General features: G+C 45.4%; 2 protein-coding genes across 2 annotated transcripts in view; both read right to left on the minus strand.

Moving 5' to 3' along the window:
- Positions 1–19,423, minus strand: part of LOC120930266 (E3 ubiquitin-protein ligase Jade-2-like) — a 1,253,604-nt gene that overhangs the window by 845,941 nt on the left and 388,240 nt on the right. The gene's annotated exons all lie outside the window — the stretch shown is intronic.
- Positions 14,641–19,133, minus strand: LOC120930263. Its single transcript, XM_040341487.1, has 2 exons — positions 18,804–19,133; positions 14,641–18,635 (listed from the first exon to the last, which is right to left on the minus strand). Exon 2 carries the CDS (start codon positions 18,349–18,351, stop codon positions 14,653–14,655), a length of 3,699 nt encoding a protein of 1,232 aa, XP_040197421.1. The 5' UTR covers positions 18,352–18,635; positions 18,804–19,133; the 3' UTR covers positions 14,641–14,652.

The raw sequence follows: 19,423 nt of genomic DNA on the forward strand, positions 1-19,423 counted from the left end.
TATTGGCATTTTATGAGATGATCCCATGGTTTTTGTGGTCGCTTTCGGTAGTCTCTTCTATGTGGATAGGATTAGGAGATGTCTCGATAGGACAATTCATAGCTTTCTAATTTTGTCCGTTGGAATATCCTTTCGCCACTTCGAATTGGAAGGTTTTGTGCCAGGATTATTTTGGGATGATATGGTTCATTTATCAGTGATATGATTGGACATTTTTAACATGGGGCTGCAAAATTTAATTTAGTCAGCCTCGGTGTTGGGGGGGGGGGGGGGCAGCCAGTAGCTTCTCTGCTGGCTTCAGTCGGTGGGGAGTAGTCGTCCAGCATTGGCTGGATGGACACCACTTAATTGTATTTAGTGGGCTAGATTCAGCAATGATTTACGCCGGCGTATCCATAGATACGCCGCGTAAATTCAAAGCTGCGCTGGTGTATCTTCTTTCTGTATTCAGAAAGCAAGATACGCCGACATTAGCCTAAGATCCGACTGACGTAAGTCTCTTACGCCGTCGTATCTTAGGGTGCATTCTCATGCTGGCCGCTAGGTGGCGCTTCCGTCGTTTTTGGCGTAGAGTATGCAAATTACCTAGTTACGCCGATTCACAAACGTACGTGCGCCCGGCGGTAGTTTTTTACGTCGTTTGCGTAAGGCTTTTTCGCCGTAACTTTGAGGCGCACGCAATGTTAAGTATGGACGTCGTTCCCGCTTTGATTTTTGAATTTTTTACGTCGTTTGCGTAAGTCGTTCACGAATAGGGCTGGACATAATTTACGTTCACGTCGAAACCAATACGTCGTTGCGGCGTACTTGGGAGCAATGCACACTGGGATATGTACACGGACGGCGCATGCGCCGTTCGTAAAAAACGTCAATCACGTCAGGTCATCACACATTAACATAAAACACGCCCCCCCTTCCACATTTGAATTACGTGGGCTTACGCCGGCCCCATTTACGCTACGCCGCCGCAACTTACGGAGCAAGTGCTTTGTGAATACTGCACTTGCTCCTGTAAGTTGCAGAGGCGTAGCGTAAATACGATACGCTGCTACGCCGCCGTAACAATGCGCGCCCCTACCTGAATCTAGCCCAGTGTATTTTAGCCAGGATGGCTTTATATTTATTTAAATTTGAACATGTTCAAGTTAACCCCCCCCCCCATGGATGACACTGTGGCCATATAAATTGCCAAATGAATAAATATGTTTGAATTTCTTAATAATGTGTTGTCTCTTTTATTACTAAATACCTTTGTGCTAGCCCATGAAAGGTCATAGCAATTAGCTGGACCACCATGGGACAACTCAAAGGGGGTCTGCAGTTCTTCTTTCCCTGTTTCTAATTTTGCAGGCTGCCATTGGTTGCCACAGTTTCGCTGGGCAACAGCCATGGGATTGGTAAGCTAAGGATAAGCAGCAAATTGGTCAAATTTGTCAGTGTAAAGCCAGTGCGGAACGAGCCTATAAACGGAGCTGGAGTGGTGGTCTCACTGACCGTTTTGAACTGGACCGCAATGCCCACCCACTCTCCCTCTCTCCCTACAGCAAGTCATGATGTTGTCCAAGGGGGGAGTAGTCGTCCAGCATTGGCTGCATGGACACTGCTTAATTTTATTCAGTGTATTTTAGCCAGGATGGCTTTATATTTATTTATTTTTATTTTTAATATGTTCAAGTTAACCCCCATGGATGACACTGTGGCCATATAAATTGCCAAATGAATAAATATGTTTGAATTTCTTAATAATGTGTTGTCTCTTTTTTTACTAAATACCTTTGTGCTAGCCAATGGGATTTGTCTTGTTGGGCGTTTTTAGAGCCGAGGCTTACAGCAGAAAAATTCCCAAAAACGCTGGGGTGTGCATTCATACCTGAGCATTTTCAGCTTGTAAGGCCGGATTCACACTTGTGTGTTGCGTTTTTGAGCTCTGTTTTCTTTGCCAAGTTCTCAATCAGCTGTTCAGCGGTTCTTTTGCGTTTTAGCTGCAGATTTGATGACTTAGGGAGACGAGGGAAGTCTCGCCGCTGTTATCATGAGGGGGAACTCCACACCAAATTTCAAATAAAAAAACGGCATGGGTTCCCCTCCATGAGCATACCAGGTCCTTAGGTCTGGTATGGATTTTAACGCCGAAAAAACGGTATGGGGGTCTCCCCAAAATCCATTCCAGACCCTTATCCAAGCACACAGCCCAGCCGGTCAGGAAAGGGGGTGGGGATGAGCGAGTGGCCCCCCTTACCCCAAAGCACCTTGTTCCCATGTTGATGAGGACAGAGCCTCTTCCCGACAACCCTGGCCATTGGTTGTCAGGGTCTGCAGGCGGGGGGCTTATCAGAATCCAGGAGCCCCCTTTAATAAGGGGGCCCCCAGATCACAGCCCCCCACCCTATGTGGATGAGTATGGGGTACATTGTACCCCTACCCATTCACCTAATGAAATATTTTTTTTTATAAAAAAGAAGGTTTTAAAAGTAATTTATTAGGCAGCTCCGTGGGTCTTCTTACGACTTTGGGGGTCTCTTCCGACTTCGGGGGTCTTCTTCCGACATCAGGGGTCTCTTCCGACTCTCCGGCCTCTTCTCCCGCTCTCCGGTTCTCCTCCCGTGCACCACCGATATCTTCTTTCAGCTCTTTTACTAGCGGGAGCTAGGTCTTCCTCGTCGCCTTCTTTCCTCTTCTTTTCTTGAGATGTTGACTCGGCGCTCTGTCCCGCTGTAATGCCGGTTGCACGGTGCGCATCGATTTATATAGGCATGGGGCGTGGTCAACGGGTGATGCCACCTGGTGACCACACCCCCATATGACCTCACAGTCCCATCATTCCCCGGGACTGTGAATTCATGATCACCCCCCTGCCCCAAAGCACCAACCCCCCCATGTTGAGGGCATGCGGCCTGGTACGGTTCAGGAGGGGGGGGGTCGCTCACTCGTCCCCACCCCCTTTCCTGACCGGCCGGGCTGCGTGCTCGGATAAGGGTCTGGTATGTATTTTTTCGCCGTAGGGGTTTCCGTTAAAATACACACCATACCTAAGGGCCTGGTATGCTCTTGGAGGGGAACCCATGCCGTTTTTTTATTTGAAGTTTGGCGTGGAGTTCCCCCTCATGATCCCTGTTCAGAACGCAACAAATGCGCGAATCGGATGAATTTGCACCTGTGCCGCACCGCAATGCCTAGAAAACGCACACGTTTTTTGGGCAATGCGCAGTGCGAATGCATCACACATATGTGAACCAGCCTCATTAAAATCAATGTATTTTATAATGTTATGCGAATTGGATGTGGTTTAAGCCACAACCAATTCGCATAGGTGTGAACCCGGCCTTAAACGCCTGGAAAACCGCCCAACAAGCAAAATCCCATTCATTAAAATGGCCCCTGTTCACATCTGAGTATTGTGTAGCCTGAAAAAAAACACCGGAAGCTCAAAAAAAACTGAAAATTGTATACTTACCTGAAGGTAATTCTATTTTCCTGATGCATAAGCATGACCGCATACATGAATGGGATAGGCTCCGCCCCTTGCCCAATCAGGACTGGTTATATTATATATAAATGAGTCGCCTCCCCCAGGCGGCATTCTCGTAACTATACTCAAATGCAAAACCCTCAAGAGAGGGACCTGTATGCTGTCATGCTTATGCAGCAGGAAAGGAAAATTACCGTCAGGTAAGTATACGATTTTCCATTTTTCGGACACAAGCATGACAGCATACACAAATGGGATGTAGCACGCCGACAAAACCGATAAGGGAGGGCCATGCTAAAGCGTTTGAATCAACATATCGTTAGATTCGTTTAGAACTGAAGTCAACTCCCATGCTTACAATGTTACTTGATTGACTTTACAATAGGCAAAAAATGGTTTGTAGTATATGAACCTGGTTGGTATCCTGTACTATTCTGAACCTCTGAATTTTGCCCATGAGCACGCCACCCATCTGCTAAAGTGAGCTCTGCACTAGATTGATGAATTTATCTTTGTCCTATAAGCCCCTTAGGCAGTGGCTGCCCGCCAATAGGGGGTGCCCGGACGCCGCCCCCCCCCCCCTCCTGTAGGCACAAAAAAAAAATATATATATATATATATTTTTTTTTAGTGGCCCCTTTAAGAAACGTAACAAAAAATAAATAAAATTAATTCCTTTAATAAAATACGATTGAACGCCGGCCACCATTGCCCTATGAAGCGCCACGTCAATGCAATCTTTAGATTGCAGACATGGCGCTTCATTTGTCTTTTATCCCGCCTTATGGGCGCATTGCAAAGCGCTGATAAGCTTCCTGTGCCACTATCAGCGCCAGGAGCATTACTATTACTGTTACTTCTGGCCATTCGTCTTACAGACGAAAACCAGAAGTGACGTCATGCGGCAGCTCAGTTCTCTTTACACTGCCCGAGCGGAGTGGAGCTGCTAAGGTGGCTTACCTTATTTTGATGGATGCCTCGTGTGAATTCAATATAGATTGGCTTGATCGCCCCCAAAGTCATCAGCGGTGCACTGCCTGATCCCCATCCACCTCGGAGCCTGTAATTGTAGTTAGTCTACTGGGACTTGTAGTTCTCCATCTTCTCCTGGGGCTCATGGAGAAGATGGAGATTGAAGAACTACAAGTCCCAGCAGGTTATACATACAATAAGGCTCTGAGGTGGATGGGTGTGGATTGCATGCACCTATCAATCCCTAGGGGGGGGGGAGGATCAGATAACATCACACATGGGCAGTGGATCGCCCACTCAAAGGAGTATCAATCTGAAGGGAAAAGGGTTTTTATGTGGTGTTATCTGATCCTGCCCCCCCACCCGCTCATAGGAGTTTGTGCTTGGGCTCTGTATGTGTTACATTTTAAATTACATAATAACAACATTGTTTTTTTGTGGTGTTTGGAGGTTTTAAATGGACTGCAATCTGTTTTATGTACAATAAATCCTATATATTTTGATAGCATACTCTCTGGGGTCACTGTATACCAATCTTTTGGTAATCTGCCCACTTGTTTGCGAGATTGTCTTTCTGGTATGTTGATCCACAACATACCATGTGTTGATCCACACATGGCCTTGTAAAATGACAGATGCAATATAAGTCCTCTGGAGATTCCCCTTCATTAGCGCAAGTCACCTAATCTGATCATGTAATACATATATGCTTATTTGCCTTGAACTGCATACATGTGTGCTTGGTTGCATCGGACACCCATCCACCTAGGAACCTTATATTATAACCTGCTGTAGTTCTCCATCTTCTCCTGGGGCTCAGGTGCATGCAATCCACCATCTATGGGACTACAAGTCCCAGCAGTGAGAAAAACTGGACAAAAATGATGGATAGCATGCACCTGAGCCCCAGGAAACAATGGAGAACTACAAGGAGGATGAGTGGTCATGCCTTTTTTTTTAATGCTGGGACTTGTAGTAGTGTTGTATTTGTAAGAAGAAGAAGAAGAAGAAGAAGAAGAGGCTGGAGCCTGGAGGAGTGTGTCTGTCGGCCCTGCACCCTGTGTTAGTCTGGGGGGGGGGCGGTTGATTGCTGTGTCCATCACCCCCCTGCCATGTGTATAGTGTAGCACTGTAGCTGACCTGATTGGGGGGGGGGTGCATAATGCAGATACATGCTATTTACAGGATGCTGATATGTGCTATTTACAGGTTGCTGATATGTGCTATTTACAGGTTGCAGAATGCAGATATGTGCTATTTACAGGGTGATGAATGCAGATATGTGCTATTTACAGGGTGCTGATATGTGCTATTTACAGGGTGCTGATATGTGCTATTTACAGGTTGCTGATATGTGCTATTTACAGGTTGCCGATATGTGCTATTTACAGGTTGCAGAATGCAGATATGTGCTATTTACAGGTTGCTGATATGTGCTATTTACAGGTTGCTGATATGTGCTATTTACAGGTTGCAGAATGCAGATATGTGCTATTTACAGGTTGCTGATATGTGCCATTTACAGATTGCAGAATGCAGATATGTGCTATTTACAGGTTGTAGAATGCAGACATGTGCTATTTACAGGGTGCAGAACACAGATGTGTGTTATTTACAGGGTGCAGAACACAGATATGTGCTATTTACAGGGTGCAGAATGCAGATATGTACAGGGTGCAGAATGCAGATCTGTGCTATTTACAGGATGCAGAATGCAGATATGTGCTATGTACAGGGTGCAGAATGCAGATATGGGCTATGTACAGGGTGCAGAATGCAGATCTGTGCTATTTACAGGGTGCATAATGCAGATCTGTGCTATTTACAGGGTGCAAAATGCAGATCTGTGCTATTTACAGGGTGCAGAATGCAGATCTGTGCTATTTACAGGGTGCAGAATGCAGATATTTGCTATTTACAGGGTGCAGAATGCAGATATGTGCTATTTACAGGGTGCAGAATGCAGATATGTACTATTTACAGGGTGCAGATATGTGCTATTTACAGGGTGAAGAATGCAGATATGTGCTATTTACAGGTGGGAACCCCTCATTTCCAACAGTGTAAATTTTCAGTTTGTTTGCGCCGATCTGTAAGGCTGTGCTATATACCATGATGCTTGGGCTATATACTCTGTCCTGTGATGCTTGGGCTATATACTCTGTCCTGTGATGCTTGGGCTTTATACTCTGTCCTGTGATGCTTAGGCTATATACTCTGTCCTGTGATGCTGAGCTGTATACTCCTGAAACTATGAGTGAAAGCAAGTAGAATACAGGGGACGGAGTAGGTGGATTCTATAAGGGGTATGGCTTACAAGAAGTGGGGGGGGGGGCAAAGGTGGATGGGGCAGGGTCTTGCGCCCCCCATCCTAAAACTTCACCAGCTGCCACTGCCCTTAACGGTTATTTTAAGTGTCACCTGCGCAAAAGAAAATATATTAAAAATGTGCGTGATCTGCTGCAATATTGTATAAGCCCTCAATAGAGGGTTTAAGTGTGCATAGAAAGAAAAATGTTATTGCGCTGATCTAACTCTCCAAAGAACTCTCTGGGAATGCTTTATACAGTATACTATGAACTATTTTAGTGCACAAACAACCATATATGAAACTATATTGTGTCAGGTACAGCTATATGCCCGATCTACTATGTGAGTAAACTTGTGTCAATCAATCAATCTTATACCAAAATTAATAACTAAAAAATGCAAATAAGAAATATATATATACATATAAATATGAAATTCAATACATATAGCATAAATAGTGCTGTGAGTTCAATACTTAAGGTGCGCCCCAAAGTTTGATGTCAGCTTAAGCTTCAATGCACCACAATATTCCTGCGTGGAAGAAAATGGCCCTTTATGAGGCTCAAGGCTGGCCACAGTGAAAAAAACAAACCAAAAATACAAACAAAGAATCAAAAAACAGAAGTGAAAAAAAGTCCCAAATATAAAATACAAAATGCTGGTAATACCGATTACATATAGAAAGGTGCAACTGACCGGCACTGAGTATCTTTGGCAGTGTCAACCGTTTTAGCCGCTGACCAGAGTTTGTGTGCTTCCCCCTCCTTCTATGTCCAGACAGCTTCTACGCATTTCGCAGTTTTTGCGTCATCAGGAAAGCTTTCCTGATGACGCAAAAACTGCGAAACGCATAGAAGCTGTCTGGACATACAAGGAGGGGGAAGCACACCAATGCGCTGGGACCGTTTGTAGCAATACACGAGGTCAGGAGCGGGGATTGTACACCTTCCGAGACACCACACAAATGCTGGTCAGCGGCTAAAACGGTTGACACTGCCAAAGATACTCAGTGCCGGTCAGAGGCACTTCTTTCTGTAAGTGTATTTGTTTTTAATATTTTAATAAATTAATTTTACATACTACACTATGATGAGCCCCTTGTTTTTGAGCAAATAAGGACATCTTGTAAGAGGGAGAAGGAGGAATACCAGTGACTGAATAAGAAAGACACCATTGTGGGGCTTTTTATTATCCGGGGTCCGGTGAGTGTTGAGTTCAATCATTGGTGATGGTGGCACATCATTGTCGGGTGGAAGAGATAGTTGCACCTTTCTATATGTAATCAGTATTACCAGCATTTGAACCCACATATCCTATTGGAAAACATGGGGCAATAGAAACATTGACTGTCGTTTTAGGGTTGAAGTTCCCAGAGCAGTCGTTGCATTTTGTATTTTATATTTGGGACTTTTTTTCACTTCTGTTTTTTGGTTCTTTGTTTGTATTTTTGGTTTGTTTTTTTCACTGTGGCCAGCCTTGAGCCTCATAAAGGGCCATTTTCTTCCACGCAGGAATATTGTGGTGCATTGAAGCTTAAGCTGACATCAAACTTTGGGGCGCACCTTAAGTATTGAACTCACAGCACTATTTATGCTATATGTATTGAATTTCATATTTATATGTATATATATTTCTTATTTGCATTTTTTAGTTATTAATTTTGGTATAAGATTGATTGATTCACACAAGTTTACTCACATAGTAGATTGGGCATATAGCTGTACCTGACACAATATAGTTTCATATATGGTTGTTTGTGCACTAAAATAGTTCACAGTATATAAAGCATTCCCAGAGAGTTCTTTGGAGAGTTAAATCAGCGCAATAACATTTTTCTTTCTACGCCACTGCCCTTAGGCTACTCTGACCTGAGAAAATGCCATTGTCCTAGTGGACAGGGAAAAGTCTTCTGATCCTTCTCTCCCTCCCACAGCTTTCACCTGAAAAGCCATGCAGGGGGGATCGGTGCTCACGGCTCTCCCAGTCACACCGATCATCCCCGACTGTCCTCCGTGTCTTCCTCCTCCTCCAGCATCCTTTTCTCCTCCACCCTCCACCCCCTTGTCCCCCTCTGTGTGTTTGCATTCCCCCTCTGTGTCTTCCTCCTCGGCCCTTCATGTCCCCCTCCATGTGTCCACATCCCACTCTGTGTCTTCCTCCTCCATCCCCCCTTGTCCCCCGCAGCTGGCTTCCCTCTCCTCTCCTGCTGGCTGCGAGGGGGTGAGGGGGATCTGTCAGGATGGAGAGCGGAGAAAGGGGCCGGTATGTCAATTACCTGCCCCTTTCTTTTCTGAATGGGACACAGAGCGTTCCTTACCAATCGTTCCTGTGTCCTGTGATAACTGAGCAGAGTAACCTGTGTGTTACTCTGCTTCAGTTTATAAATGGAGAGGAGCCGATGTCTTCACTCCATTCATCTTCAATGCAGAGAAAAGGACTTGAGGAATCTGTGTCCTCTGTCCCTTACTCCGTCTCAAAGGGGAGATGTCAGGGGCCTTGGCTTAGACCCCTGACATGTCACCAAAGCCCCCAACAGGGCTGATAAAAAATAAAATAAAATGTTTCACAATAAAATTGTAAAAAAAAAAGATAAAAAAAAAGAAATTGAAAAACCGCCCCCCCCCCATACCGACACAGTCCAGAGCCCCCAGACCACTAATACCGACCACTACTCCACTGACACAGTCCACTACTCCACTGACACAGTCCACTACCCCACTGACACTGACCACTGACACCGACCACTACCCCACTGACACCGACCACTACCCCACTGACACCGACCACTACCCCACTGACACCGACCACTACCCCACTGACACCGATCACTACCCCACTGACACCGATCACTACCCCACTACCCCACTGACACTGTCCACTGACACTGACCACTACCCCACTGACACCGTCTACTAACACCGTCCACTACCCCACTGACACGTCCACTACCCCACTGACACCGACCACTACCCCACTGACACCGACCACTACCCCACTGACACTAACCACTACCCCACTGACACCATCCACTACCCCACTGACACCATCCACTACCCCACTCACACCGTCCACTGCCCTACTGACACCGTCCACTACCCCACTGACACGGACCACTGACATGACCACTACCCCACTGACACCTCCACTTCCCCACTGACACTGTCCACCGACCACTACCCCACTGACACCGTCCACTGACACTGACTGCTACCCCACTGACACCAACCACTACCCTACTGACACTGACCACTACTCCACTGACACCATCCACTACCCCACTGACACCATCTGCTACCCCACTGACACCAACCACTAATTCACTGACACCAACCACTACCCCACTGACACTGACCACTGCCCTACTGACACCGACCACTACCCCACTGAAGCCGTCCACTGACACCGACCACTACCCCACTGACACCGTCCACTGACACATACCACTACCCCACTGACCCCGGCCACTGACACGAACACTACCCCACTGACACTGTCCACTGACACCGATCACTACCCCACTGACACCATCCACTGACACCGACCACTACCCCACTGACACTGTCCACTGACACCATAATGAGTAATGAGTGAACCGCTATAACATTTTCCAAAGTCATGAGTGAATTGCTATAACATTTTCAATGTAAAGCATGAACCGCTATAACATTGCAAATACTAATTCACCCTATGGGCATCTCATATCCCTTTCCCCAACCCAGTTCAATCCCCCAAATAAAATAACAAAATAAAGCAAAAGACTGTTCATTGTCTGCAAAGTGTGATGTAAGGATGTCTGGCAGCAGGGTGAATATGCATGGATGTAGTAACTCGTAGCAACACACCAGTACATAGACTTGGTAGAAGGTGACATTTGTAGGGACTTGGTGGGAGCAGTCAGGTGACATTTGTAGGGACTTGGTGGGAGCAGTCAGGTGACATTTGTAGAGACTTAGTGAGAGCAATCAGGTGACATTTGTAGGGACTTGGTGGGAGCAGTCAGGTGACATTTGTAGAGACTTAGTGAGAGCAATTAGGTGACATTTGTAGGGACTTGGTGGGAGCAGTCAGGTGACATTTGTACGGACTTGGTGGGAGCAGTCAGGTGACATTTGTAGGGACTTGGTGGGAGCAGTCAGGTGACATTTGTAGGGACTTAGTGGGAGCAGTCAGGTGACACTTGTAGAGACTTGTTGGGAGCGGTCAGGTGACACTTGTAGGGACTTGGGCCTGGTTCACACTGGTGTGATGCCAGACATCGCATGTGACTTGCATTGCATTGCTGTTCAGATCACATGTGATGTCTGTGCGATTTGATTTCAGTCATACAAACTGTATGGCTGAAATCGCACCGCATTTGGACAAAACAGGCACATGACCCTTTTTGTGTTCACACCTATACGATCCGATTTACGTCCGAACTGTCAGTTCGCAGTGCGATATGCGAGCTGAAACAGGGGTGTCATTAACATTGTATGACACTTCCCGCAGTGGATTCACTGGGTTCCCGCATCGCACCAGTGAGAACCGAGCCTTGGTCAGAGCAGTCAGGTGACATTTGTAGGCTCTATGCTTTGAGCTCATTCAGCCTTACTGGGTGTAATTATGAAAAGTGAGACATCCACCCCTCCCCCACATAACACATCCTGGTGATCAAAAGGAATGTTGCAACTATGATTAGGTGACCTCAGACACTGGAATAATATACAGAAAAATACTGCGCTGCTCTATAGGTAAGCGGCTAACACTGCAAATAGACAAATAGCAAAAAAATGTGATAGCAAAAATGTGTAGCGCTAATTAAGTTAGGTTGGCATAAAACTTCAAATTACAAATCTGACTATAAAAGTGAAGTGAAAATGTCCACATAAATACATAAATAAATGTCCATATGTGAAAAACACGAATAGTGTAAAAATACAAATCTGACTAGAATAGTCCAGCAATAATATTGGTGAATTCCAAAGCCCGATGATAACTTCAAAGAGGTGCTAGAGTTGAAGGAGCGTTGAAATGAATTAATGTGAAGAGAAACCACCACCGATAGGTAAGGGGCTTACCAGAGAGTTTGAACCCAGGAGAACCCACGTTCAGATGGTATACTGTCCTCATACACGTTAGCACGGTGTGTAATCTGACATGTAGCTAAACCGATCCCGTATTCAAGAAGAGAAGAAATTGTACTGCTTTAACTTCCTCTTTTATTGATAGTAGAATGACAGGAAAGCGGTGAAACTACAGAATAAAACAGTAGCATTTAGAACATATCTATGGTACATGGCCTAAGACACAGAATATATCTGCAATGCATGCAGCACATGGCAATACGAATAATAGCAACTAGCTATGAGAGACTAGTAACACATTTAGGCTAAGATAAATGTCACAAGATAGTGACCTTACCGACTATGCTTGAAAACAGGCTCAATAACTGGCTGATGAGGTAGGAACCAAGGGATGAGGATTAGGCTCCTGAGACAAGATGGTGACTGCATGCTGTATAAGACAGGACTGAGGAGAAGAAGCAGGAAGTTCCCACAATACCTCTGGTGGCTCCCACAATACATTGCAAAAACGAGACTAAATGCAATTCTGAACTGGTCAGTAGATGGTGCTGTTGCCACACAATAATAAAGTAAATGAATTATAAGACAGGTAAAAAGAATGCAATGTCAACTAATAACATACAAACAACTGGACCTGTATCTAGGGACAGAACACTCCCCGCTTGACGTCAACCGACGTCATTATTGTATTCGTTGGGTGTAAACAGTAGAACGAGTTCTCTTACTGGTCTGAGAAACAATTTGGTTTCTCCCTGTCTGCGTATTTTCAGTTCTACTTTACGTGTAATTCCGTCCTTACTTGGGAATGTCTTAGTCACAAGACCTAACGGCCACTCGTTTCTTCGTGACTGGCAGTCTTTCATTAGGACTACATCGCCGGGCTGGAGGTTAGGCTTGCTGGTTTGCCACTTTCTCATTGGTTGCAGAGTGGGAATGTATTGCTTTTTCCACTTATCCCAGAACGAGTTTGAGAGACTCTGTACTTGTCTCCATCGATTTCTGTAAAGATCTTTGGAATTAAATTCTCCAGGAGGAGCACAAATTTGTTCAGTCTTTTGTGTAAGCAGTGTGGCAGGTGTAAGAACTGTTGGGTCATCAGGATCGCTAGAAATCGAAGTTAGCGGTCTAGCATTTATGATAGCCGATACTTCCGCCATGAAGGTAGTCAGGCTTTCATGAGTCAACTTTGAAGATCCTTCTTGTAAGAAGATTGAGTCAAGGATTCTCCGTGCGATGCCTATCATCCTCTCCCAATCACCTCCCATGTGTGAAGAGTGTGGTGGGTTGAAGGTCCAAGTGCAGCCTCGCTCACTGAGGTATCTTTCTATGTTGTTGACATCTAAGTTGGAAGAGAGTTGTAGTTCTCTCGCTGCTCCGACGAAGTTTGTGCCTCGGTCAGAACGAATGGAAAGCATTAATGAAACAGGGAGTATCCATCGATTCAATTACTTCAATATGGACAGCTCTGATGGACAGACAGGTGAACATAATCGCCCAACGTTTTCCATGCGCACGGCCTCCTCTGGTTTGACGGACAACAACAGGCCAAGGACCAAACACGTCTAAGCCAACATTAGTGAAGGGTGGATCCGTACTTAGTCGGTCATACGGGAGGTTTGCCATCTTCGGTGGTTGCGACATACCACGAAGTTTCCGACAGGTAACACATTTAAATATGAATCTGCATACACATCTTTTAGCTCCAACAATCCACAGTCCAGCCACTCTTAGAGCTCCTTCTGTGAACAGCCGACCTTGGTGCTTTGTCTGTTCATGGTGGTGTTGCACGAGCAGAGTGGCTATATGATGCTGTCCAGGAACTATCACAGGGTGTTTCTCTTTTAGGTCCACATTGGCTTCCCTAAGACGTCCACCTACTCTCAAGAGCCCATCTTCGTCAATCACTGGGTCAAGTTTCCTTAAAACACTTCCTTTGGGCACGGATCTTTGGCTGACTATACAGTCGATTTCCGTTGCATAGGTTTCACGCTGTACAGCTCGGATGATTACATTCCTTGATCGCTCTAGCTCAAGAGCTGTGTAGACACGTTTACAATGATGCCAGCCTCTACAGGTATTTTTATCTGCCGATGAGGTCGCTTTGTACGACCGAACAATATGAGTCAGACAAGTGATGGCATGGACAAGAGATATCCAAGTAGAAAACCTATTGAATCTGTGGGATTTCAGGTCGTGGTCCAAAGTCTCTGTATGTAGCGCAGACACCTGAGGACGTATCTCAACATCGGTATGCGGGTCTACTAGTTCAAACATGGCAGTTTCTGTTGTGTTGGGCATCGGCTTATACAAAAAGGTGGGGCCTGTAAACCAAATTGTATCCTTGAGATGGTCAGCAGCGACGGATCTAGTTGCTAGGTCCGCAGGGTTGAGATGTGTAGGTACATGTTTCCATTGTTCAGGAGAGGTAGATCTTCTGATCCTTAGAACTCTGTTGTTGACGTAGACATAGAAGCGTCTAGCTTCATTACAGATATATCCCAGTACTATTTTGCTATCTGTATAGAACTCTGAGTCTTTAATCTCTAGGTCCATTTCTACAACGATGAGTTCGGCCAACTCCACCGCTAACACAGCGGCACATAGTTCCAGGCGTGGTATGGTGTGTTCCTGGAGTGGCGTTAGTTTCGCTTTACTCATGACGAATCCTACATGACAATGTCCGCTGGTATCTATTGTCTTCAAGTAAGCTACAGCTGCAATTGCTTTGATTGAAGCATCGCAGAAAACACACAGTTTTTGAGTCTTAACCTTGGTAGTTGGTACAGAAACATATGGACGAGCTATGTGAAGATTGGATAAGGCTGTAAGGGAATTCTTTCAGGCCATCCACGTGGTTCTTTCCTTCATGGGAAGAGGAGTATCCCAGTTCGACCCTTCTCTGGTGAAGTCTCTTAACATAGCTTTACCTTCGATGAGTATAGGAGCTGCAAATCCTAGTGGGTCATATAAACTGCTTATGGCTGACAGTACTCCTCTGCGAGTAAAGGGTTTTTCTTCTCTGTTAACCTGGAAAGTGAAGGTATCAGCTTTTATATCCCAGAGTAGGCCAAGGCTCCGTTGCATCGGAGGCGAGTCAAAGCCTAGATCTAAGTCCTTCAAGTCTTCACAATGGTCTTGAGAAGGAAAGGCTTCCATCAATTTCTGGCTGTTAGAAGCGATCTTGTGTAGCCTCAGGTTAGACAGAGAGAACATCTCTTGGGTTCTTTTGAGGAGACTGATTGCAGTCTCATCTGAGGGCATTGATTTCAGACAGTCATCCACATAGAAGTCTTTCTCTACAAAGAGTCTGACATCCGCTCCATACTTTTCTTCTGCTTTCTGAGCTGTGCGTCTCAATCCATAGATGGCGACTGCAGGAGAAGGACTATTGCCGAAGATGTGAACTTTCATACGATACTCTGTAACATCTTTAGAGGGATCGTTGTCCTTGAACCATAGGAATCTCAAGAAATTTCTATGTTCTTTCTTAACTAGGAAGCAATGGAACATCTGTTGGATATCAGCTGTGAATGCAATGGAGTCTCTGCGAAAACGGAGAAGCACTCCTATGAGCTTGTTGTTTAGATCTGGGCCTGACAGCAAAACGTTGTTCAATGATACGCCTTCATACTTGGCGCTTGAGTCAAACACCACTCTGATCTGACCTGGCTTCTTCGGGTGATACACCCCAAACATGGGCAGGTACCAGCGTTCTTCCGATTCTTGAAGTAAATGTGCTAGTTCTGCATGACCATTCCGGAATATCTTTTCCATGAAGGTAAAGAAGTGATCACTCATCTCAGGTTTGTTTCTCAGGTTGTGCCTGAGAGAGACAAATCGTTTGAAAACTTGCTCTCTATTATTGGGTAAGCGCTGTCTTTGAGGCTTAAAGGGTAGAGGTGCAACCCAGCTTCTTGCTTCGTCCTGCACCATACCGTGCTCCATTATATCTAGGAACAGTCTATCTTCGAATGACATCGCCATACGATTGTCCTCTTTAGTCTTGCGGAAGACTGTGGATCCTAGGTGGTCTTGATTGACATCCCAGATGAAGTCATCGTAGGCAGGACCTGCAAGAGCACCTAATGATGAAGTGCTTTGAGGCAGTTCCTTAATGAAAAGGTGATTTTCACATGGTTGTAGGAGAGATGGGCGTCCATTCTCAAGTGTACTGGTAAGCATGCTGTTGACAGTTGTTGGTCTGTGTACACCTCCCAAACATACTTCTCCTACAATGACCCATCCTAGGTCGAGCCTCTGGGCGTATGGAGCATTGTGAGATCCATTGATCTGCTGTCTAACTTTGTGGACCTGTAAGATATCCCTCCCGAGGAGTAGGACTATCTGAGCTTCGGGATCAAGGTTCGGGATCAGGTGTCTTATACGCTTCAGGTGAGGGTGATGCTCTGCTACTTCTGGCGTGGGTATCTCAGACCTGTTGTCAGGAATCTGGTTACATTCTAGGATAGTTGGTAAAGGCAGACGCACTTGACCATCACTGGATTCAATTATGTAGCCGCTTGCCCTCCTTCCGGCTGTTTCCACAGTACCAGCACAAGTTCTTAGAGAGTAGGGGGCACCGGGTCCTCTGATGTGGAAGCTATCAAAGAAGGCAGACTTCGCTAACGACTTGTTACTTTGATCGTCTAGAATTGCGTACACTTTGATGGCTTTGTCTCGGTTGTCTTCTGGGTAAACCCTCACTAGGGAGATTTTAGAGCAGGATCTGCCTCCTCTGAGGTCTTTGCAAACCTCTGTACATTTAGAAGTAACTGCCAAAGTGTCAGTATTCTCTTCTTTTCGCTCCCCGCTTTGCTCTTGGGTTTGGGGTGAAGCCCACGGTGGTGGCCCAGGGTGTAGAGCTGTGTTATGATCTGTGCTGTCACATTCTGCACACTTTGCACTAACCTCACAGTCCCTGGCGAAGTGCGAAGTTGAAGAGCAGCATTTAAAGCAGATGTTGTTCTCCTTGAGGAAGGTCTTGCGGTCTTCCAATGACTTTGCTCTGAAGGTTCTGCACTTAAGTAGGGAATGAGGCTTCCTGTGTAAGGGACACTGACTGCTCGGGTCCTTGGGTTTGTCTCCTCTTTGATAAGAGCTGAACCTTTTATGGACTGAACCTGTGGAAGAAACGTTAGTTTTGTGGACCTCTATCATAGCTCTACGTGGTTTACTGACTGAAGGGGTGGCACATGACATCATGAAATCAAAGCTAGGATCATTCCTAATTTTTGCTTGTTCAGAGACAAAATCTACAAACACATTAAATGGAGGAAATGGTACATTATAAGTCTGTTTATACCGAGAACCATGCATGACCCACTTCTCCTGCAGGTTGTATGGGAGCTTCTGGACTATGGGATTCACCCCTCTAGCAGTGTCAAGGAATGCCAATCCTACCAGATCCCCTTCTGCCTTTGCTACACTCAGCTCCATTAGTAAGTCACTTAAATCTCTAAGCTTTGAATAGACTTTGTTTGCTATTTTGGGAAAGTCCTCAATTCTCTTGAATAAGGCATTTTCTATAACCTCTGCTGCGCCATACATCTCATCAAGTCTATCCCAGACCCTTTGTAGACCAACATCTGGATAATTTACATTGATGTCTCTAATCCTTTTAGCGTGATCGGCAGACTCATTTCCCAGATAACTCACCAAGACATCCAGTTCCTGACTATATGACAGATTTAAGTCTCTCATGGTATTTTGGAAGGAAGCTCGCCAAGCTCTATAATTCTCAGCGCGGTCGGTGAACTTTACAAGTCCCTTGATGACAAGCTCATGTTGAGCAAGGAACCTTGCAATGTCCATAGTGGCTTGATTAGCGCTGGGACCGGCTGGTGTTGTGTTGTCAGAGTGAATGTGTGGTGCACGGCCATACCTGTTGGAAGTCTCTGGTTTAACCGGATCTGTGTAATAACGTTCTGAAGCGAAAGGCATCTTTCTTAGCAGGGGCCGATTTCTGATTCTCTGTTCTGGAGAGACTTCGATGTAGCTGGTTTCACTCTGATGAGTATTCTCTAGTTTGGTGCAAGGAGACTGATAGTCGACTTTCTGATGATCCGGATAAGCATGTTGGCTTGGCTCGTCAACAGACTGCTTTGTATTAAGCTGTGGAGCTGGGTTGTCATCTGGCTTGGAATGCTGATAGACGTATTGTGAAGTTCGCTGTTGTGGATCTTGGGATTCAAGTCCTGGATGGACGATGCTGCGATGACTCTTGGTTTCCTGAAGTTCCGTGGCTTCCAGAAATTCTGCTTCTGCGATGGCGGCTGCTGTTTCTTTATCTGCAGCGAGTTTTTCTAGAGTAACTTCAAGTTGCGCTTTCTCCATATCCAGAGAAGCTTTCTCCATCTTTAACTGCATCTCTTGTTCTGTGAAGCTGGATTTTGCCTTTGCAGCTTCTGCCTTTGCACGGGCAATGGCGGCGGCTTCTCTGATTGATGTCCTGCTAGAGCCACTTATCTGAGACCTTGTCTTGAGTGAAGATGCCCGACTATTAGACATGTTGCGACTGTTAGGAGACCGCTGCGACATCCGTATGCAGGCTCTGCGTGGATAATGGTGGGCTCCGTGTTGTGACTGTTAGGAGACTGCTGCGATATCCGTATGTAGGCCCTGCGTGGATAATGGCGGGCTCCGTATAGTCTAATCGTCTGAGCTTATTCTCAGCAGTCGTTTCACTATACTGTCCTCATACACGTTAGCACGGTGTGTAATCTGACATGTAGCTAAACCGATCCCGTATTCAAGAAGAGAAGAAATTGTACTGCTTTAACTTCCTCTTTTATTGATAGTAGAATGACAGGAAAGCGGTGAAACTACAGAATAAAACAGTAGCATTTAGAACATATCTATGGTACATGGCCTAAGACACAGAATATATCTGCAATGCATGCAGCACATGGCAATACGAATAATAGCAACTAGCTATGAGAGACTAGTAACACATTTAGGCTAAGATAAATGTCACAAGATAGTGACCTTACCGACTATGCTTGAAAACAGGCTCAATAACTGGCTGATGAGGTAGGAACCAAGGGATGAGGATTAGGCTCCTGAGACAAGATGGTGACTGCATGCTGTATAAGACAGGACTGAGGAGAAGAAGCAGGAAGTTCCCACAATACCTCTGGTGGCTCCCACAATACATTGCAAAAACGAGACTAAATGCAATTCTGAACTGGTCAGTAGATGGTGCTGTTGCCACACAATAATAAAGTAAATGAATTATAAGACAGGTAAAAAGAATGCAATGTCAACTAATAACATACAAACAACTGGACCTGTATCTAGGGACAGAACAGATGGGTCAAACAGACCTTTGTGTGGTAAAACCACGATGGAACCTGGGAAATCCTGTATGTGTCTCCAAGGGCTGTAGCAAGAGTGACCAAACGGCAGAGGAATGGAGTACACCACAGACGAAGATAGCTGGTTACCTGATGGTCTCACAGGACATCCAAAAAAAATCCTGGATGTGGGATGTGGATGGAAGGGTGTGTACCATAGATTAAGAAGAAAAAAACCTCCACATAGCATAACTCTGTGTTGAATGTTGAAAATGTAATGTAGCAAGAACACTTACATTTAGATTGATGTACAAGCG

The sequence above is a fragment of the Rana temporaria genome, chromosome 3, assembly GCF_905171775.1.
Source record: "Rana temporaria chromosome 3, aRanTem1.1, whole genome shotgun sequence".
In the NCBI taxonomy this organism is placed as follows: domain Eukaryota; kingdom Metazoa; phylum Chordata; class Amphibia; order Anura; family Ranidae; genus Rana; species Rana temporaria.